The sequence below is a fragment of the Emys orbicularis genome, chromosome 11 (genome assembly GCF_028017835.1).
Source record: "Emys orbicularis isolate rEmyOrb1 chromosome 11, rEmyOrb1.hap1, whole genome shotgun sequence".
Classification (NCBI taxonomy): domain Eukaryota; kingdom Metazoa; phylum Chordata; order Testudines; family Emydidae; genus Emys; species Emys orbicularis.
In genome coordinates, this window is record NC_088693.1 from 53,022,689 (window position 1) to 53,046,347 (window position 23,659).

General features: G+C 43.7%; 1 protein-coding gene across 1 annotated transcript in view; it reads right to left on the reverse strand.

Annotated features, from left to right (window-relative positions):
* TMEFF2 (transmembrane protein with EGF like and two follistatin like domains 2) overlaps positions 1-23,659 on the reverse strand; it is a 169,885-nt gene that overhangs the window by 47,915 nt on the left and 98,311 nt on the right. The window contains exon 6 of the mRNA XM_065413642.1: positions 1,293-1,441. Within this exon, the coding sequence (XP_065269714.1) occupies positions 1,293-1,441 (149 nt within the window). The remainder of the gene's footprint in view (positions 1-1,292; positions 1,442-23,659) is intronic.

Consider the following 23,659-nt stretch of genomic DNA (forward strand, 5'->3'; position numbering starts at 1 on the left):
TGTGTATGGGAGAAAGGGTCTGACAGCAACGTGTCAATTGCAGGATCAGGGTCTTTGGACTGATTCACCCCATGCTGAGACACAAATCTGCCATTCCTGGATTAACATTTATCTAACAATGTCTAACTGGATCTAAAAAGATCCAGTTACAGTGAGGTGTGATTTCCTCATTGTTTTAAATAATCCGGACACGGTGATAACCTAATCTGAAAATGGTGAACAGGAAAGGAGGGTTCATTTTAAAGAAATATTGTATAGGACTGTGTTTAATATGCAGGTTTAGTTGGCTCTGTAAATAGATGTGCTTAGGATTTATAGGTCAGAAGCTGAGGGGGAGCTATTAAGGATCCTGTGACTCAATGGCCATTTTATTTACAGCAACTATTTAAAACCACATTTCCCCCATTTTTATTTTGAGCACAAAACGGGCTTTTTGAAAACCGACTCAGTGGTTATGCTGGCGCACACATGAAATAGGGCCACATGCCTCTGAATCCTAACCCTACATCTTGAATGCTGCCAGGCAAACAAGAATTACCGAGTTCTTTCCTGAAAGGACATATGCCTTTCTGCTGGGAAGAGGAGGGTTGCCATATTCATTAGGCTGGGCTCTGTGACTTTGGCATCATGAAGATCCAGGTGACACAACAAACAATGGTGATTCTATAGGCTCCACTAAAGATATTGGGCCAGATCCCTCTGATCCACTAAGACTGTTTTGTGCTGCTCCAGTGGCACAAGGCAGCCCTCAAGCAAGATTCCTCATATGCAGGAGAATCCCTATGCAGCTTGGAGCTGCCATAGCAGCTCCAATGCCGCCTCCCTTCTAACCTCCAGCACAGAGGGTTTGGCCAGGGGAAGAGGGTGTGACTGGGCTGTTCCTATTGCCACTGTGATGCTTAGGGGCTGGAACTGCCTCTTGGGGCTATAGATATGAGCCAAACACAGCAGCCTTAATGTTATAGAAATTTCTGCTGAGGCCTGTTCTAGGGCTGAAGGGCCCCAGAATGTGGCACCGGGAGCAGGAAGGTTGCAAAAGTTGCTTAAAGCCACCTTTGCACATGTCCCTCCAGGGCTGCACCAACCAGAGCTCAGCCACAGCTCAGATATGGGCCAGTATTTCAAAACCTGTAATCAACAAAATTCCCACTCCACCAGACCGTATCCTGTACAGTAAATTAGACGAGTCTATTGAAAATATAAGAAGTGCCTAATAACAAGCCAGCCCTAGTTTTTATTTCGGCACAAAAACTGAAAACATTATTTGAAATGAATTTTGCTCTGAGCATTACCTTGACATCGACCCAAAGACATGACTTCAATTTTCTCCTGTTTCTGGCACGATGCTTCTTTGATTTGACATGCATTATCATAAGATTTCCCATCGGAAGCACAAAGAGGATTGAAGTTGGTCTGAGAACAGTCGATGTTGCACACACACCTGAAAAGATTAAAAAAAGGCTAATGTAAGAAAGCTTTCTCATGACATCCTAGATAAAGCACAAAAATAAAAAAGGCTTGGAGGGTTTCCATGGCGGTATAATAAGGATTGATGGAATGAAGCTGGAAAATTCTGGTGAAGGGCTGTTTGTGGTTTTGATCTGGAATGAAATGCCGGGAAAAAAGTGAAAGAGAAAGAAAGAAAGCAAAAGAAAAATGAAAAGGCAAACAACTGGACATGTAAAACTAAATTAAAGCATGCACTACTGTAAAATAAATTACAGTAACTCCTCACTTAACGTTGTAGTTATGTTCCTGAAAAATGCAACTTTAAGTGGAATGATGTTAATTTTCCCATAAGATTTAATGTACATGTGAGGGGTTAGGTTCCAAGGGAATTTTTTGGGGGCAGATAAAAGGCATTATATACTGTACAGTGCTGTACTGTGGTTGGGAAGTGCCCCTGGCTTACCTCCCACAGGCACAGCCCGCTGCAGGCAAGGATGCTAGGAAGCACCTTCGTAGCAGCAGCGGCAGCTTCCCTGGAGAAGAACAGGCGCCGACTTTGCCGGGAATGCTCAAGGCCCGCCTCTTTCTGTCCCTACTCCACTCCAGGCCCACCTCTTCCCACCCCCACTCCACCTCCTCTCCGGAGCAGACCACATCCCTGCTCCTTCCCCCCTCCAAAGTCCTAGGACTTTCTGGGAGGGAAGGGGGAGGAACGGAGATGTGGCACTTCCCTGCTCCTGCCCCTCCCTCCCAGAAAGTCCTAAGTGCCAGGAAACAGCTGTTTGGCGGTGGGGGAAGCGCTGGGAGGGAGAGTGAGGAGGCGGAGAAGAGGAACTTGTGCAATGTTCCCTTGTAAAGTCGCTGCTCTTCCACAGAATCTTACAAGCAGCGGACAGAGCAGGCAGCCAAATGACGTTATAAGGGAGGATTGCACAACTTTAAATGAGCATGTTCCCTAATTGAGCAGCGATGTAACTTTGAAACAACGTTAAGCGGGAGGACGTTAAGTGAGGAATTACTGTACATACAGGCAGATCCTCAGCTGGCGTGAGCTGCCATGGTGCCGGCCGATGAACTCTATGGAACTATGACCAGCTGTGAATCTGACCCATAATATATCACGTTGTATATGTACATATTTATTTCAATTCATGATTATATATAAACATTTATAATATTTATCCCAGACTGTAGGCACCTTTGACGTAATTAAAGATACATTGGCATAAAAGATAATGCTACAGCTTCCCTCACCCTAAAGCCAGAAAATAAAGTAAATAACCAACCAGAAGTGAAATCATACCCAAACCCAGATATATTCTTTTCTCGTTTATAAAACCATCATGCTGGTACCTCCTGAATCTGTATGTTGTATGGCTGATAGGCAATTCAGTGTTAGTATGACCACAGATGGATGCTATTTTAACTCTTCCAGGATACACAGACCAGGACCCACCAACTCAAAGCAACATCAGACCCTGCCATAACAACAGATGCACAACCTGCGGACGTATCTTTCTCCACTGCTACAGTGACCAACACCCGCTCTCCCCCAAGATGCCTTTCAAGATCCATGGGTCCTACATATACCTATCACAACACATGGCACATCTAATCCACCACACTCCAAAAACAACTATGTGGGTAAAACCAAACAATCACTGTGCTCTCAAATGAACTCATACCAAAAAATGATAGAAAACAAAGAACATCCTATCACCTGTGGGTGAACACTTTTCACAGAACGATCACTCCATATCTGACCCCTCAGTCCTCATCCTCAAAGGAAACCTGCACAACACCTTCAAAACATGAGTCTGGGAGCTTAAATTCATAACTTTGCTAGACGCTAAAAATTGTGATCTTAATAAAGACACTGGATTTATGGTTCATTACAGCAACCTATAACCCACTAGCCCTCACATTTGTCCTGTGATTGGAGAGATGTCAACTGGCCACTTCACCTCGAATAGTCTTTTATAGTGTGTTAACTACTTATGCTAAACAATCTGTTCCACCTTGTATTTAGCTGTGACACTGATTGTACCTTTCCTAGGCCTGGAGAAGAGCTCTGTGTGGCTCTTTCATCAATAGAAGTCAGTCTTATAAAAGATAATACCTCACCCACCTTGTCCCTCTAACTCTTCCAATGTCAGAGACGAAGCTGTGCATAAGCCATAACATTTTCAAAAGTGACCAAGGAGCCAAAGTCTCATTGACTCTCAGTGAAATGAAGGGTCTGTCTACACTGGCAGAGTTACAGCGCCGGCAGTTACAGCACTGCTCAGAGAGCGCTGAAGGGAAACCACTGTTGTGTGTTAACACTGTCAGCTGGCTGTGCAATAGCATGTTCACACTTGCGGCACTTGCAGTGGTATTCAGAGCGGTGCACTCTGGGGAGTTATCCCACAGCACATCCCTCGGCCCGCGCCGCTTCCCACAGCCCCCATTGGCCTGGAGCAGCGAACCACGGCCAGTGGGAGCTGCAATCAGCCGAACCTGTGGACTCAGCAGGTAAACAAACCGCCCCGGCCCACCAGGAAGCTTACCCTGGAGGGCTGCGTGCCAAAGGTTGCCAATCCCTGGGGCAGACGATGCGCTAGGAAGGTTTAAGAAAATTACTTGTTGCTTTGCAGGGCTCTATTTGCTTTCAATTCATAGAATAAAGATTGCTTTCAAACCAACACAATTATTTTATTAAAAAACAACAACCAGAAGAGAGAGACAAAAAAAACCCAAACACATCAGCACTGAGGCGCATGGGGGAAGGAAAGGTCCCAGGAGGTGGGGTCCCGGGATGGTTAAAGATTTGTGTATGTCCAAGTATCATATCCAACCTTCTCCTTTGGAGTACAGTGCAGCAGGTACTGTACTTCAGCAGGGCTAAACTGCAGAGGGACGGGTGTTGAGTGCAGTGGGTACTGGGAGTCCGCAGTGCTGGACTGTGAGGGGGGAGGAGTGGAATGCTGCGGGTACAGACTGGATCCAGGAGGTTCATAAGAGTGTGTTGGTGGTGTCTGGGGGGTGCATGGGAAAGAGTTTTGTGAGAGCGGCTGCAGGGTAGGGCAGGCACGGAGCTTCTCAGTTTGCAGTGCTAGTAGCACCTGGAGCGTGTCTGCTTGGCGCTCCAGAACATTTAAGAGGCGCTCTGTGGCTTTGTTCTGGCACGCAGCGTTCTCCTTTCAGTCCCTCTTCTTGCTGTCCCTCCACTCCTTCAATTCTTGTTTTTCGGCCGCAGAGTGCATCATGACATCACGCAGAAAGTCCTCCTGAGTTCTTCTTGGCCGCTTTCTAATTCTGTGCAGCCGTTCTGCTGCCGATAACAAAGAGGGAGGCTAGGCTCCCAAGGTCATCTCTGTGAAGCCAAAATGCAACATTTTACAGAAGCAGTATTGTTTGCAACACACAGACCACTGATTCAGTGATGTGAAACACAGGCACTATTCACATACCTGTCACTAACTGGCTGACCCCAGGCAAGCACACATAAGCCACAAGACCTCCAAAATGGTGAGTAGCCGCTCTGCCAAAGAACCTGTGGCAGCAGATTGCCCAGTATCTCCATGAGAGTTTCCTGGAGATCTGAGGCAGATTCCCATTAAGTGAGGGAGTCAATCAACACCCTGTTCCGCCGCTCAGACTAGGCATGTGATGGTACGCACATCAGACAGATACAAGCCTGCTTTCTGCAACCCTCCTGCCCTCAACAACTCGCTTCAGCGATTCCCAAAATCAAAGCCACTTACCAGGGGCCTCCTCTCTTGTTTGTGCTTCGCCAAGATCCGACAACTGTGACTGGCTAGCCTCCTCTGGGGTAGAGAAGAGCTCCTGGCTGCATGAATCTCTGGCCTCCGAGTCATCCTCTGCTTCTGGGTCCCCCTCCCCCTCCACAACCTTTTCCAAGATTTCCTCCTCCTGGCTCGGTCCACTCTTGACTGGCACACGAGCCAACGAAGTATCCACAGTGGACTTTGCAGTGGAGGTGGGGTCGCCACCGAGTATCGTGTCCAGCTCTTTGTAGAACTGGCAGCTCGTGGGCGCAGCACTGGCACGGCGGTTTGCCTCCTGAGCCTTGTGGTAGGCGTTCCGCAGCTCCTTCACTTTCACCCTGCACTGCAATGTGTCCCGGTCATGGCCCCTTTCTGTCATGCATCGTGAAATCTGTCCATAGGTATCATAAGTCCTACGGCTGGAGCGCAGCTGGGACTGGACAGCCTCCTCTCCCCAAATGCTGATGAAATCCAGCAGCTTGGCATTGCTCCAAGCAGGGGATCGCCTGGTGTGTGGAGCAGGCATGGTCATCTGGAAAGATGCACTGAGACCATTGCATGCATCCCCAAGGGCAGGGCAGTAGAGTTCAAACCGATGACCAGAGAGGCAAGAACAGGCATTGTGGGACACCTCCCGGAGGCTAAATGCAGCTCTGTAATCGACCAGGGTGTCTACACTGGCACTGAAAACACTGGCACAGAAAGCTGTATGCCTCTCCCCGGGGTGGTTTTTTTACAGCGCTGCAACTGCGCAGTTTCTGCGCACGAAGTGGCTTGGCAGTGTGTACACCTCAGGACTTACACTACAGAAAGCTGCTGTCCTGTGCAGAAACTTGACAATGTACACAAGACCTAAGGCTCCAATAGTGCCTAGATCACTTCTGAAAATGGCACTTAAGAGACTAAGGGTAAATGACACTTAAAACGCTGATTGGCGCAGCTGCACCGATGCAGCTGTGCCGCTCTAGCACTTTAACAAAGGCCCTCTAAGCCGACGAGAGAGCTCTCCCGTCAGCGTAGTTAATCCACCTCCCCGAGAGGCAGCAGCTATGTCAGCAGGAGAAGCTCTGGGGCTGGGGGCGTGTACATTGGTATAGCTACTTCGTTCAAGGGTGTGGATTTTTCACACCCCTGAGCAATGTAATTATACCGATATAGGTCTGTCGTGTAGACCAGACCTCAGTTACTTAGGCACTTCTGAAAATTTTATCCAAAATCTTTTTTCACTAGTTACAATCAATCTCAGGAAACATGTCAGAACAGCTCTTGTGGCACATTTTTGAGGCTTGCTTTGGTTTTGTCACATGATTTGTCACACAGTATGGTTTACAGCTCCCTGTTTAGCTGAACCTGCCATGTGGTTCAGGAGGGTCAGCATCTTGACTTTTCTGAGTGGCAGTGTGTCCTGCCTCTGAGCCAATCAAAACACCGACTGTCTGCTGATTTCCTAGTTTTAAGGTTCTAAGGCACACACTGATTACTAGGACACCGTGAGGAACAGCCTCGTTAGAAGCAGCTCTGTTGCTTTCTGATGACAGAGGCCTACTGTCTTTGTCTGTTTATTGAGGCCACAATTGAGGAAGTGTGCCTAGGAATTGCCTTCATTTTCCCCTACTTGAGATTCTAATAAGTCTCACATTTATTATTAGTAAACCATGTTAGAAGGGAGACACAGCTCCATGAGAATGATCAGGGTTCTCTTCTGTTCTGTGCATTGAAGAGTTGCAGAATGAGCTTCAAAATGGAGACAGTCAAGCACATTAGTAACAGAGGTGGTTGCCAGAGGTGAAAGTAAGCCGGTCCGGTCCGGCGTACCGGTAAGAAAGCCGGTACACAGCCGACCGTACCGGCAGGGCCGCTGATGGGGGGTAGGGGGCAAAAGGGGCAGCTGCCCTGGGGCCCGGTGATTTAAAAGGCTCCCAGCCGCTGCTGCTACCCTGGGGCTCCGGCGGCGATTTAAAGGGCCCGGGGCGCGGGCCGGGCAGCACTGAAGGGCTGGCTGGGGGAGTCTGGCCCCGCCCCTTCCGGGGCCCCAGAGCTGCCCCCCACACCTTGCCCAGGACCCTGGCCGCCCCGTGTACAGGTAAGTCCCTGAAGTTACTTTCACCCCTGGTGGCTGCACATTCGGAAATAAAATGGGCAGTTCTCCAAATAAGGTATCTTAATTAAGGGTCTGTAGCCAGACACATGGGGGCCACCTCAGAGCTGCAGCCAGGTTTCCCCAACATTGGTCATCTTCCAACTCAAGCAGTTCAGTATGTGGATCTTAGAGAGCTGCGGCCGCCAAATCAGGTCTAATTAACCAGACTTGAACAGTAAGAACAGGCACTCAAGGAAGCAATTGTGAGAGAGAGAGACAGAGACCGGGGAACGTTTGTCCACAGAGTGCAACTGCTGAATTTGAAAGGAGGGATTCATCTGACATATCAACTCTGCATCCAGACAAACATACGGACATGGAACCTCTGAGATATTAATATGGAGGGGGATCAGAAGGAATCAGCTGAGTCACCGCTCAGCCACAGCAGTCAGGAGGAGGCCCACTTGTCTCCAGTATTCTGCTCCAGGGCAAGCACCTCCACTGTTCAGAAGACAGAGCAGCAGCACCCCAAGCACAGGACTGCTGTTTTGTTTCCTTTGCTTCTCCTGTCTCATGATCATCACTGATGGCGTGATGCCTGTCAGCAGCAGCAAAGGCATGCTGATAGTCCTGTGACCGCACGATACACAGATCAGCTTCAGTAATGTCGACAGAAACAACAGTGGGATTCTGCTTGCAGACTATGCCAATGGTCTAACCCTGCAGCTGCTGTAGCTCTTCTGAGTATGCTGATATACTGTCCTCTAAACTCTTCCTACTCTTTTGATCCTCCTGCCTCTGATGCAGAGTGATGCTGCTGATTCTTTATCTCCTGCCTACCAGCAGTGCCTAAATCCCATAATGCCGACCTCACAGTTCTCATCTTGCAAAGTTAAGGTCATGACAATGCTGCCACAATTTACGGGCACTCTTATTCATTAACTTTTACACCCCATTCCAAGTCAATCCACCTCACGCTCACAACGGAGATGGGGACCACTTGCCAGACTATTGAGAGTGAACGTGTGGGTGCCCAATGTGACAGCGTTGGTGGAAGAAGCTTGGACACAGACAGAGGCTTTGTCTACAGTAGAGACCTTACAGCAGCACAGCTGTACTGATGCAGCTGTGTCGCTGTAAGATCTCTCGTGTAGCTGCTCTATGCCGATAGGAGAGCTCTCACTCGACGACATAATTAACCACCCCCAATGCGTGGCAGTAGCTATGTTGGCAGGCAGGGCCGCCCAGAGGGGGGGGCAAGTGGGGCAATTTGCCCCAGGCCCCGCAGGGGCCCCCACGAGAGTTTTTCGGGGGCCCTGGAGCGGGGTCCTTCACTTGCTCCAGGGGACCCGGAAAACTCTCGTGGGGCCTTGGCCCCCGGAGCTTCTTCCACTCCGGGTCTTCGGCGGCAATTCAGCAGCGAGGGGTCCTTCCGCCCCGGGACCTGCCGCCGAAGACCCCAGGCCCTCTGAATCATCTGGGAGGCTCTGTCGGCAGGAGAGCATCTCCCGCTGACATAGTATTGTGCACGCTAACACTTAGGCTAGGTCTATACTACAGCGGGGGGTCGACCTAAGATACGCAACTTCAGCTACGTGAATAGCGTAGCTGAAGTTGCGTATTTTAGGTCGACTTACCTGGCTGTGAGGACGGCGGTGAGTCGACCGCTGTCGCGCCGCCGTCGACTCCGCTTCCGCCTCTTGCCGCGGTGGATTTCCGGAGTCGACGGAAGAGCCATTGGGGATCGATTTTATCGCGTCTTCACTAGACGTGATAAGTCGATCCCCAATAGATCGATTGCTACCCACCGATTCGGCGGGTAGTGAAGACGTGCTCTTATGTGTGGGAAACTTGTGTCACTCAGGGGTGTGTTTCTTCACATTCCTGAGTGACATAAGTTTTGACAACATACGTGGTAATATAGACATGGCCAGAGAGAGTGGGCGGTTAGAACTTCAGCAATCAGTAGAATGCACCCAGGGAATGTGCAGTTTCCAAGGAGTACATACTACATGTGATCTGTTGCACAAACTGAAGTTGAGGTAATAGAGCAGTGACTAAGTTGCTCCTCGTTACTCTCCTTGGTTTGTGCCTGAGACAATGGTTTCAATAGAGATTTTCTTTTCAGACTCCCATTACTCAAAAAAGGGCAGAATTGGTTCTCGTGAAATTTTCCTAAAATGTTCACAACGTGTGCAAATCTTCAGCCCCAAAGCAGGGAAAGGGTGAAAATAGAGGGTTATAAATGAAATGATTTTGTATCCTTAACTATAGAATTTGCTGTTAAGCGAACACCACAATTAATCTAAAGCTCACTATTTACATTTTACTTTTCTTGATGAAATATTATACATAAAATAGCTTGAAAAAATATTGCATTAAGTTACATATATACAGGTCCTGATTTCCCTCAGACACTAGTGTAAATCAGGAGTTAAACCAGTGCCAATAAATAGAAATTCTGTTTTGTAATCCTAATCTGAACAGCACTAATGTACATGAAAAGTGAAATGAAAATGAAATGAAAAAATTGGTCAATCTCATAAGAACTTTCTTATCATATAATAGGAACATTTTACTCCACTAAAATATTTACTTCCCCAGTAAAAAAAAATAATCTTAGGAAGGTCTTGCTCATTTTAATAAATTCTAACTCATTATAGGAACTATTTACTGCTGAAGTAATCTGGATTTTTTCCACACAGCTTCTCTATTTGCATTTCAGATGGTACACAATGAACCATATGTTCCCCGTGGTAATAACAATTCAGAAAGAGCTTAAATTCTCCAAATTTTCCTATAAAAATGGAGTGTAGGTTAATATACCTTTGGACTTCAAGTCCAGAGAAAATAAAGTTCATGAGAAAGCGATTAAAAAAAGGGATATGCTACAGGGAAGGACTATCTGACTACATATAAAATTTCCAAAAATGCCCAGGTGGCTTAGGAGCCTGTGTTCCATTTTTATAAATGGCCTAGTGATGTAGAGGCCAGATTTTTGAAGGCGTTTAGGGACCCAAAGATATAGATAGGAGCCTAGTGAGATTTTCAAAAGCACCTAGATACCTAACTCCTATTAAAAAGTGTCCCATGGCACTGATGGCGTCATTAGGCCTATATATGAACCAGAGTTCTTCCATGTTTAAATTCTGTTCTTCCATATTTAACTCTAAGCGGCCTTAAAAGCCAAGGACAGGAATTGGAATGTGTAAATAGTCAGTTACCTATTACGACCTTGCTTATAACCAGGTCCTAAGCAATAATGATGAGGTTTGCATGTTTCTAGCTGGAGGAGGAGTGGTAAACTAAAGTAAATAGGGCCCAATGATTGTTTAGAGGAATGTTACTAACAAGCTAGATTTATAGCCCTAGAATGACTTAACGGCTTAAATGTATAAACATGTCTTCGGTAGAGAAGGGAGGGGGAGTGTGGGGGGGGTGATGCGGAGGGAGAGAAGGGGGGGCTTAATTGTAAAGTATAAGAAGAGAGAAGCTGCTTTGTTCTGTGTGCTCGATTTGAGATTTGCCTGTCTCCTTGCACCACTTTGAGATCTCAAATAAACCTTTGATTGTTTCTCCACCCCGGTGTGTTTATTGGCGCGAAGCACGCCGGGCAATGAACCCCTGTTGCTTTGCCTCGGGCACCTCTGTGCCAGCAACAGCACCTTATAGACTAACAGAAGTATTGGAGCATAAGCTTTCGTGGGTGGAAAAGTGGCGTCTGACGAAGTGGGTATTCACCCACGAAAGCTTATGCTCCAATACCTCTGTTAGTCTACAAGGTGCCACAGGACACTTCGTCGCTTTTTACAGATCCAGACTAACACGGCTACTCCTCTGATACCTAACTCCTATTGAAATCAACTGCAGGTCCTCTTTAATTTATGGTATTCCTTTTACTATGTAAATGGTAACATTCAACTACACATTTTAAACCAGAGAAACAGGTAGATTCCCAACTATTTCACTGGGACCAAGCCCAGAAAGTCAAGAATAGTTTAAGAGAATTCTGAAATATAGAGGAAAGGGACCTTTGTTCTAGTACAGATATCTTATCTAATCTATGTATATACATCCACTCACAGTGCATCATGCATCATTATATATAATGTGGCTCAGTAATATAAAAAACAAAACTATTAATGGAACTTTGCATATTCAGGAACAGATTAAGGAATGGGTGCTGGGGCCATAGATGAAGATGCTTTAGCTTCCTGATACAACATACATGCTAAACAGGACCTGGCTCTATTAAAAAGTATTGAGACAATCCTGAAGACTTAGTTGAACAAAACTCCCAATGAAGTCAATGTGAATTTTGTCTGAGAAAGATCTAAGTATGAACTTCAGGACTTGAACCTTTGTGTGAGGGCCCAGGTCCTGTACATATAAAGTCCTGGGTCATGGCACTTTTCCACTTTCATTAGTCCTACTGTGCCCATATTTCACATCCTATCCAAATGCTTTTCTTCTCTCACACTTGATCTGTAACACTTGATTTTTCAGGCTCCAAACTAGCCAACTTTTGTTTCTCTCTCCCAAGTGAAAATCAAATTGGTCCAATCCATTTGTGGCTGTATCTGTCTCAAGACCTTTTGGCAGGATTCTCAAGGTTTCCCTCCACTTCCTCTGTTTGAGGCTGAGAGGGATGCTTACTGCTGTGTAAGGAAGTGACTGAATGGCTGTGCGTCTCACCGCAGACCATGCCAATACAGCAGTTTCCCAGTCCCCAAGGCACTTCAGGATGTCTCTAATTTTAAGTAATTTGATCATTTGACCATTTTATCATCATGGCTATGACTTCCAATTATAGTTATATCAATAAATCTATTTCATTTCTGTACTACTAAGTATAGCGTTGAGAAAAGTGTGGTAATATAAAGGCTGACTGCGCTTTCCTCAGGCTCAAGAAGCCATGAGAAGGTCAATGAGATCTCCCAGGGCTCACAGGGTGAAACTCTACCCAAGAGCACACATCAAATACATGTGCAATGTTTAAATATGCCTTCTGTGGTAAGAAAAACAGCTTTAAAAGCAGCTGTGGGAAAGGTGCAATTCCAAGATGGCAGCTGATATTCTATGGGCTTTGTGAAGAAATAAGAAATCCTCAACTCAGTCTATGGATCCACAACACTTTTCAAGTGATGGTCTCATACTTCAGAAGATTGCAAAATAGCTGACATTGTAAACTATTTTTAAACACTGCTTACTTTGTCCCTGTCTAATCTTCTGGGTCAGTGCCATGTTTTCTGATGAATTCTACCTTTTGATAGGCTTATTTTATTTCCCTTCCTATGATTATATCTAGCTGCAGCTTGACACCCAGCATTTCATTTCATTATTTTACTTTAGTTGGATGTTATAATTGGGTGATTGCTAAAGCAAAAAAACTAACCAACTGCCAAGCTGAAGGGATTTCTGACCAGTCAGCGTGATTTTGGACTAAGTCCCTTAAGCAGCCCAGAGTTTTGATGTTGCAATCACCACATTGTGAGGACATAAAGTGAGCCAAAAGCTAATTTAGGATGAAATACATGGTTGCAAGTGATGTTGGGTAATGTAGTGGAGAAGATCATTGGATTGCATGTGGGAGACTAGTACTAGCTTGAGGCAGGCATGAGGCTGGTAAGCTGGATGCAAGCTTCCCTGTGCAGTTATACCTACACAGCTTGCTTCTGAGCTGAAAGCTCCATTCCTGAATTTCTCTGAGGTCAGCACTAACCATCATATCAAATTGCCACTATTGGATATGGATGAATTTAGGATGCCAACTGCCAAACTAATTTTCTACCTGTGAAATTTGACACCCCACCAAGAAATGAAAGGCTAGTGCATTGACAAGTGTGATGGCCCCTAACTTCCCCTTTCAAACTTTTGTAGATACAGCCCTCCTCATTAAACGGTATTATTTATTGGGCACTGAGAAAGTCCTTGCCTGTATAGCGAACAGGGAGAAGGCTGCAATGGAAAGGATCAATGGCCACGGAGGACTGTCGCTGAAAGGAACTGTGGTGGAAGTGTAATTTAAGAAGGGGTATGAATAAAGAGAGGGCAGTTGTTTGTCCAGAAGGAACAGGAGATTTCTCTATTTTTATTTCTCCCTTTAGTGTATGGGACTATAGCAGTAGAGTGATTTATATTACACCATGTGTCCCTCTTATGATTATGCTATTACACCTTTGTAAGGAACTGCACTCTGCAGGCAAATGTTTGGACTCTGCTTTCAACAACATATTATTGAAGAATAATGACAATTTATCTGTGTAGCAAAAAGAAGGCTCTTTATGGGGCTTTTATGAGGAGGATGCAAGAAAAGGAGGAAAATACTGTTAAAATAGAGTCAGTTCTGGAGTATTTTATTCAGCATGAGTGTGCAGTGACAACACTTCACTATTCAACACACTTTAGATAGCCCTTCTTTAGTTTAGAAATCTGAGAGCATGTTGATACTACCTCTATTTATTAAAGATTCATATTTAGACTACACTGATCATTTGCATCTGGAACCAAAGTATCAGAAAATTCTATTTCCGATACCTGCAAATGGTACTTAATGAAAATGACTAATGCCCTGTGCCTAGCTGATTATGCAATAAATCTGCCACAAAGAGAAATTGTTGTCAATCAAGAATCAAGGCATATAAATGAACAGGCAAGGATGCAGGAACTAGAGATATGTAAATATAAATGTGTTGTTATTTTTGCCAGAAAAAGTTATATTTGATTGCATGTGCTAATTTAGGCAAAGGTAAACTCTTGCCATCTCTATCTAGGAACACATTATTTTACACCGAAAATTCCATCTTGGAATAAATCTAAAAATTTCATGTATTTTCTCCAGGCAAAAGATATTTCATGCAGATAACACTTTTTACTCCCTTAAGTCTTCACAGGCAAACCTTTTCTTCAATTTTGCAGAAAACATTGCAAAAAACAATTATAAATTGATTTTTTTTTCATAAAACAGCAAAGCCTCAATTTTTCCCCTAGTGGGCAAAATTTATTTTACACTGCGTTAACTAAAACACATTGGCCAGAAACTCAGTTTTCTGATTTGAACGCTGGCATTTCCATACAAAAGAGAGCCCTCTGAATGTGGCATATAATTTACATCTAAAACTACCATGGCAGTATTTTCTGGCATAAAGATGCCAGTGATTAATGCAAAATGCCTTCTATTTCATTTTGATTCCCGCAATGCTTTTCTTTTTGGTACATGGGGTGTCTTCGTTAACTCTACTGGCAGGAACATTGAAATACAAGCGCTATTAAAACTAACGTCTGTTTCCTAGCCCAAAGGAGTCTGTGTATTCTGCGGTAAATCAGGATGATGCATGCTTACTATAGCCCTGGTTAACATTATACATTGCAAGTGAATTGCTCATTTTATAGTGGCACGTGTCTGTATCAGGATACAGGTAGGGATGCTCAATTACACAAACAGCTCTACACCTCCTGACAATGGTGCCCTACTCTACCCATTTCTAATCTACCCAATAGCAGCCATCCTCAAGATGGGCTGGTCTTGTCTGCAGCTGATTTATATTGCTTATTGGGGTTTGCATGTACACCAGCTTCAGGATTTGAACCAAGAACAGCACTTATCCAGCAGCTGTGATGGATTCACTAAGCAGGGAACGACTCCCATCAGTGCCCTCCCCACTATATATTCCCTTCCTGCTGGGCAATAAGGGGAAAGGTCTGAACCAGGAAGTGGCTAGACTCTGTTGAGGAAGCAGCAGCTACATGGCAAGCCAGGAGCTGCAGAGAATCTGGGTGCAGGGGTCACATGGAGAGCCAGGAGGTGCAGAAAAGATTCCCCAGGAACCATATGCAGAACTGAATGTGGAACAGGCTGTGACTGTTACAGCCTGGTGCAAAACTCTGTGGGCTTTTGGGGAAACCACAGCAGCGGCACAGTGAGCCAGTGAAGAGGAGCCCGATTAAGACACACTAGCTGAGCCTGGCTTGGAAACCCACAAGCTCCTATTTGCTTGAATAGAGACTCAACTGGAGAGGGCACCCCAGGCATTAGGCCTGAATAGCCCTGATTCTCAGTTGGGCTGCCCTCAGGGACCCAAACAAGAACCACTATTGTTCACTTTGAACTGTAGCTGTTTAAGCCTCTGCACCTAGGGCATTTGCAACCCTTCCCTTTTCCTGCCAGCCCTAGTAAAAAGTTTGACTTAGCCTCATGTCTGAGTGGTTATTAGGCCCCACCATGACTAGCACCTTCAAGGCCTAGCTGCTGAAGCACCAACAGTACTTGCCTCCGAGTCATAGTACACCTGGCATGCTACTGGCACCCTAAGAATTGGTGTTCTCCATTATTGAGCAGGCTCAGTATTTATACAGCTTTCATCTACAGACCTCAGAGCACTTAATAAACAGTTAATTAACTAAGCCTCAATATGTCCCTGAGAAGTCTGTATTATTACTTATTATACCCATTTTAGAGAGAGGTAAACTGTGGGACACAGACATTTGTGGTCTCATCCAAAGCCCATAGAAGTCAATACAGGGCTTTGGCGACTTGCCTATAGTCTTGAACTAAACCACTTCAGAGTCAGGAATACAACCCAAGAGTCTGACTCATAAATGTTGTTCCAGACACTAGACAATATTATCTGCCAGCTTACATACTAAGGTGACTTTAAAAAATTTTTTGCACTATTTTCAAGCAATACGCCAAGATTTGCCTATGCTAAGAAATAGATTGAAATGCCACTGTATCTTTTAAAGCTATGCAACTGAGAGACTTAAAAGAGATAGATGCGCCATATACAACAGAGCAAACTTTGCTTTATTTTCCAGGCTTATGAAAAACATTACCTGGATTGCAAAATAACATAAAATATATATTTTACAATGCCAGCATAAAAATAGCATTTTAAATGTGTTTCCAGGGTCTGTAGAGCTTTCTCCTTTTCTGCAAGATCGTGAGTAAAAACAACAAAATGACTCATTTCAAATGCCTTTTTATTTTTTATTTATTTATTTTCTTTTTGTCCTTTAGAGGCCTGTGCTGGTGGTAAGCAGTTTAGAACATCTGATTTTTGCAGTGACTTCCCATGATGTTTTACCTATTTCCACTGTTCAAATGTTTGTCTTCACTAAGACTAAAAGGAGAAAAGCTTGATTCCCTAAGGGTGCAGCTACATTTCTGCATGGCATTTCAATTGCATGCTGTTATTCAAACAATTAGAAATCACACACACCATGGAAGGAATTTTCAGGACACTGCATAGAGATTGTTATGATTATATAGTACATAATGAAAATGATTTGAAGGACCCCAACGCATCGTAACAGAAAGAAGCACTGAATAATCAAGTGATTTTTTGGACCGCGATAGACCAAAATGCTGTTTACTGGACATATGTCAAACTAAAATGCACTGAAATGGTGAATATATTTATTGCTGCCCTGCCTTGCATACCAAATGCAATGCAATAGAGAAGTACGGCTGTAGTATAGCGCCAGGAGCTGGAATAATAATTGTAGAGCTGCCATGCTTCTGCTTTTTAATAGCAGGAAGTCACTGGCAACGTTAAAGAAAAATGTATGGATTTTAAAAAAATCATTAATTATGGCAGACTTGCATAGGTTATTTAGAAAGTGTCTGTCGCCCGATTTTACACACACACGCAAACTATACTTGTGTGAGTAATTACATTTGAATCACAAGCTAGCTTCATTAATGGAGCTACACTGATTTATACCAGCTGAGGATATGGCCCCCACATACTTATGGCTCTAGTGCGGACAGCTAGAACTACATAGGTAATCCACTATGAAAGACACTGAAAAATGATCCCTAATTCTCATTTCATTTGTTTTGTAATGTTCTTTATCACGTTTTCAAACAAAATAAACCAATCAAAAAAACCCCTTGCATTAAATCTTCGCCTTTGCTTCCCTCTTACAATTCAAAGTACCAATTATAATACAACCTTCATGTAGCTTGCACATGTCTCTGGTGCCCTTAATGGTATACTGGATTGTATGTTAACACCTTAAGGGCACAATAAATGTCTCATTTTATTTTTTAAAATATTGTTCCACTTTAAAGTGAACTGACAAAGTTGTGTAAACAGTCTGTGCTGAAGTGGGGACATACAGTACACATGGAGAAACCAGATAACTACATAGCTCATGATAGGTTTTTGAAAAGGAATGGCAAAAATAAATAAATCTGTTTACTAATTTGGTAGGAATAAGAACAGTCAAATTACATGCACATCCTAAATTCAAGTATGAGCAGGTACGTAGTATGAAGCACAGAGAATAAAAAATGCATTTGTACGTTTTGCCTACACTTCATGTGTCCTTCACATTGCTGCAGTCTGTGTTAAACCAAAGCACTAGCAACATTCTCTCTGCGTAAACATTTATCGCATGGATCTTTTATTGCTGTGTGTGCCTTGCTAGGATGTTCGCTCATTGTATTTTGAATCCAATTAAGTAACGCGAACCATTGCAATTAGTCACCATGTTTCATATTAATTTGCAACACACAATAGAATTAAGAAAAACATACCTAATTGTATGAAGTGCCTTGTCATGTAGGCCTGCAAATGGTCGCAGGCTTTCAAAGGTTAGGTTTGCTCCCAGAGTGCTGTAGCACCGAAAAGGTGGGAGTCAAAGGTAAAGTTTTATTTTGTTCTTTCATGTAATCACTTTGCCTTTCCATCTAGGAGAAGAGCATTAGGGCACTCCATGGGAATTGAGGTCTGAAAGATCTGCAGGGAGGCCAGTTTGCCCCCTCCCATAAAACCTGTGGGAAGGGGTTAAGTGGAAGGAAATCTCTGCAAGGATCTTTTTGTAGCATTCATCCCCAGTTGCTCCATAAGTGTGGGAGCGCCCCATAAATTAATCAGTGGGGCATGTCCTCTAAATGTCTTCCTCCAAGGGGATCTGCAAGATGCCATGTATACTGGCTCTGGGTCCCAGTCTGCCCTCCCTTTCTGGCTGCCCTGGGCACACCCCTCGAAGGGGGATTCAGGACCACTGCAGAACAGCTCTGCTCTATTTCTTTTTCCTACGCAGTGTTGTTGTAGCTGTGTTGGTCCCAGGATATTAGAGAGACAAGGTGGTAAGGTAATATCTTTTATTGGATATTGGATGTTGGTGAGAGAGACAAGCTTTTGAGCTTACGCAGAGACCTGAAGAAGAGCTCTGTGTAAGCTCAAACGATAAGATATTACCTCACCCACCTTGTTTCTTGCTTTTTCCTGGTAATCTCCCCGGAGTGCAGTGGGGAGTGAGGTGCAAGGGGAATGACGTGCCCCACCCCAATCAACTCCAGGCCATCTGCTTCCAATTTCCAACCCGAGTTCCTACCCCTCATTCCCTGAGCAAATCCCGACTCTGAGGAGAGTCATCTGTGGGATCCAAGGAAGTGAGGGAAGCTATGCTACAAGCTATGACCCCCCACCCCCTTCTATGTAGGGGGAGGTAAAATGGAGTGTTCCTGAGCTGACTCAGGATCAGTCTAAAATCCAGTCTAGCTGTTTAATGAAATTTTCACAGGATTATCTTTACATTCCTTGAGGCCTTGCACGTACCCTGTAGTATTTCTGTATCTGCAGTAATTACATTTCACCCTCTATAGCGGCCAGCATGGGACTGCTGTCTGGAAGAGATCTAGGAAGGATGTTGCTAAAAGTCAGAACTTGGTGCAGTCAATAGGCCCTCAGACTGGGAATCAGGAGACCTGGGGTCTAACGTCTGTCACTGACATGTTGTGTGACCTTGAGCAAGTCTCTTCACCTCTGTAAGATGGGGATAATGATACCCTTTTGTAAAGTGCTTTAAGATCTATGGATGAAAAGCCCTAAACAAAGCTCAGTATTATTATTCAGCAATGGGCAGTGAATGAAACAGGCTGTCTCTTTTCTCTTTATTGTCATGCAACAAGCAGGCGTTGGCTGGTTGGCATCAGGAGACTTGGTTGGATCCACAAAGACAGCAATAAGGGGGTAGGAAAGATTGATGAATGAATGAGATTTACAGTCTCATGGAGAAGTTCGTCAGGCCAAGCTTAACAGATGATAAGGAAACCACACTTCTTCAGGACCAAAGAATGGATCAAGTTAAAGTACAAATGTAGCTGAGCCAAGTAGGCAAAAGGAATTCATTGTTACTGTGCATGTAAGGCATTGTTTGTTGGAGATGATGTGCGGGTGATAGGGTAACCACTGCGATTCTGCTTGAATAGCACCCACTTTCTTGATTCTGGTGAGGATGTGTTCAGTTTCAATTTGTTACTATCCGGAAGCATTAAAAGAGGACGCATGGCCGAGTAAGAAGAGACTGGTGAAGTCTGTGGTAGATACGATCTAACCAGGAACAGAAATACTGCATATGGGCTTTTAGTTATGGTTTGACATTCACAGGAACACTCTTGCTCTATGAGGAAGTCTTTACCCAGGATGGAAACAGGATTGTCTAACATTTAGGAGGAAGGCAAGGGAGGAGAATAGCTGTGCTTCTGTCCAGTACCACATGGGAAACATGTTACTCCACACCTGCAGTGGTTTGCAAACAGTAGACATCAACCATATTCTGTTGTCCATGTTATTTCTTGTCATGCTTATATTTAATGCCCTTTTTAAAAAAATGGCTGAGTTTTGTGAAAGAAACTGTGGCCTTCCTGCTCCCTCATGGAGGTGTGAACGAACCTGCAACCTTCCACCAAGGGTGTAATTTTAAGTTAATAGTTTAACATAAAGCAGGATGGGGGAGATGGAGCATGCTATTGGGATGTTTGACAGAAAACGGGACAGTGCTTCCCCAGCTTTTTACACACATTTATTCTCGGCTGCTCTATTTAGCTAACCCATGTATTTCTGAACGACAAAGTTGCATTCCTACTTTCTTAAACATACTTACATAAAACTCAATAACACAATCTATTTATTGCTAAAATGCTAGTAGGAAATTGGAAAAGGTATAAATATGATTCATTGCTTGTGATCTCCTGCCCCCTGAAGGCACTATAATGCTCCAAATCCTGCTCAGTTCACAGCATCATAAAACTGAAGCAATAAATGTCACTTCTTTCTTGATTGCACATTAGGCCAATCGGCTTTTTATTGCAACTAAATAGGCCGTCATCAAGGCACCAGTCAGTTTACTGCTAGGGCCATGACTCTGGCTAAATGCAGGGCATGTGAGGTGGGGAGAGCTTTTTTAAAAAATAAAAAATTAGACAGGGAAAATAGGTGCAAAAATGCATTACTGTCCAAGGTCCCTATGCTTGTTCTTTCGTGCTGTAATGCCCTGATGTACACAGAAGATTATGTGTCAATGCTCATTAATATTTGATGTGCGTTCTCATATTATCCTGTCTGTGCACTTTCACAATCTTGTGAGGCAAGTTTCTCCTAGACACAGAGTTACATAACAAAGTGGTGGCTTCAGCTTTGTACAATCAGCACAGAGCTCTGCCCTTACAAAGCCCAAACGGATCCTTTTGTTTATGTTGCACAAAATGGCAGATGTCGGGCCTGGTCTTTTCAATGCCCTATGGTACATTCAGAGTACAAAACAGACTGCCAAAACAATTTTTAAACAAATGTTAGTAAAGGTTTGCAGTAAACCATTTGGTAGATATTTTGCTACTTAGGATCAAAAAGCTCATTGTTTGATACAGATCCTTAATAGAGGAGTAAGAAAATGTGCACCGTGTGCCCAGTTTAACAGGAGAACGGAAATGGATTCTTGTTGTCCCGTAGACTACCTATTCATCTGTGCATGGAAACTGAATCAGGGCACAGAGAAGCATGCCGATTTCCTTGCACAATGCCTGACCACATGTGCACACCATTATAATGAGCGTAGCTCAGCTGCCATTTTGATGCAGTCCAATACCAAGATCTAAATGCCAGTAGAACTGCTCCCTTAGACACTATCCAGCTGTCTCTTGTATCATTAATGTCTCTCTCAGCCAGCACACTTTGGATGGGAAATATCAACCTTCAATACACACAAAGTGCACACACGAAAACAAAAGGCCTCCTTGCTGGCTACGGGGTAGGGGACTCCATGTATCTTTCTCCTAGCCCTGGGGGTGGAGGAGCTGTCTTTCTGTCCCTCTGAATATCCCTCCCCTCTTGCCGCCTCTCCCAGACTCCTGTCTCCTCACATTCTCCCTCCCTGTTCTCTCTGTCTCCTGTTCCCCACTTGTCCCCTACATTCATCTGCCACCCATATTTTCTTTTTTCCTCCTTACAGTCTATTGAACCTCACATTCTTTTTCTCCTCCTCGACATTAACTTAGTATCCCCCTGACACTCTCCTTCTCTGCCATCTTCTACAAACACACATTTTTCTGTTCCTTTACTGTCTCCTGTTTAGCTCACATATGCCAAATAGGGGGCAGCCATCTTGGCTGCAGCAGTTGGGTTTGAGTCCCATTTGAAAGCAATGGGAGACTTTAGCCACTGTGAATCAGGCAGGGGAGTATCGTGACAAGAAACGAAACAAAAAAACAAAAACTCTGAATGCTTATAAGCAAGTTTTAGCTATTCAGAAATTGGTATTTACTTGGAAATAATCCAAGCAGTCAGTGAGCCAAATTCTATTCTCAATTTCACCATCACAAAATAATTCCACTGCAGTCAGTGAAGTTACTCTGGATTTACACTCTGCCAAATTCTGCTCTCATTAAGTTACTCCATATTTACAGTGGTGTGGTGGAATTCTAGCCTCAATGAAGACAATGGCAAAACTCCCCCATTGACTTCAGTGGGACCAGAATTTCAATCCAGGAGGTTGAGAGCAGAGATGGCACTAACATCTGAAAAATCAAGTATGCACAACAAATCCTTTAGCTTTACTATCTAATGTTATTGTTTTGGGTTACATACAAGAACACATATTGAGCTCTTGCTATAATTGTATGCCATTTTTTGCCACTGAACCAAATGTTACAGAATCTACAATTTGGACAAGAGATTTATGTATCAAATACCGGGTCCCATAACAGACTGTAGTGAATGACACAAACAGAACAAAATGTAGTTTATGATTTATTCAGGAACATTGAAAATCATGAAATATTGTCTACATAAGAGACTTCCCCGATAGAGAAAGTATTGTCAGTTTCTTTGGGGGTAGACTAAATTATTTACCAGGACATTCTAAAGTATATTGACAATAAAACAACATGAAGTATAAGTAATTCCAGACAGTCTTGGCTTCTGTTAAAACCAGGTTCATTATTATATTTTTTTAAAAGACTGTTATTAGGAAAATAAATCCTTTGACTCTGCAAGGGCAGAAGTTTGTGCAAACAAACACAATCTTCTAAAAGGAAAAATACATTCCTCTAAAGGATCGTACCAACTTAATAGATAGGAAGGGCAAAATTCTCAAAAGTCTAAAAGCTTAAGTCCCATTTTCAAAAGAGACCTAGGCACTTAGGAGCAATGAGACTTAGGATCCGAAGTCACCTACATGGTTGTGAGAATTTTAGCGGAATTGAGAAGCAAATAATGGGTCTGAACTAAAACAGTATAAAATGTAAAACAAAACAATTTTGCCAGATGTGGCACCAAGTTCCCAGTATTCAAAAAGTTACATACCCAGGATTCTGGACAGACTTGTACAGTGCATGCTGAAGACCATGCTGCTGCATCCTAATTGCTATTTTTAGCCATGCTAGCTAGATTAAAGCTACCGTGAGTATATCTACACTATATCCCCCCTGAGATTGCAGTGTAGACATACCTTTTGTGGACCACCACAAACTTTTGCAGAAGTGAAGTTTCTACATTGTGCTAACTCTCCCTTACTTAATACCATTTTGCAAGTATATCTGACAGTGAACGAATACCTTATTTCTCTCTGAGGAGCAAGAAAAAGCAACATGAAGCATTATAACCTCACAGTGCTATAAAATGCACAGAGTACTGCAGATACGAAAGTAGCTGGTTGCTTCTGAATCCAGTACAAGTAGGTCACACATAGTTATTACACACACTGCTGAACATGAAGCAGCCAATACCCCTGTAATGTATGTGGGCTTTCAAACTACCTTTTAGTACCTTATACGAAAACCGGTAGTACATCTTTTTTTTAGATGCTCTGGTTGAGAGCAACTGATTGAAGAGGGAAGGGACCCAGTGCTGACTGACCTAATTGCTGTGTGGATTGGGAAGCCGACAAAATCAGATATTAGTTTCGTTTACGTTTTCCTTCTTTACTATAATAAAGATAAATATTGATTTATTGAGCGCTATTGATTTTAGGAGTAGTTGCTATTGACAGCTGCATCATATTTGTACAAATATCTATCATCTATAATGCAGTTTATTTGCATGAGAATGCAGTTTAAACATATTGATACATGTCT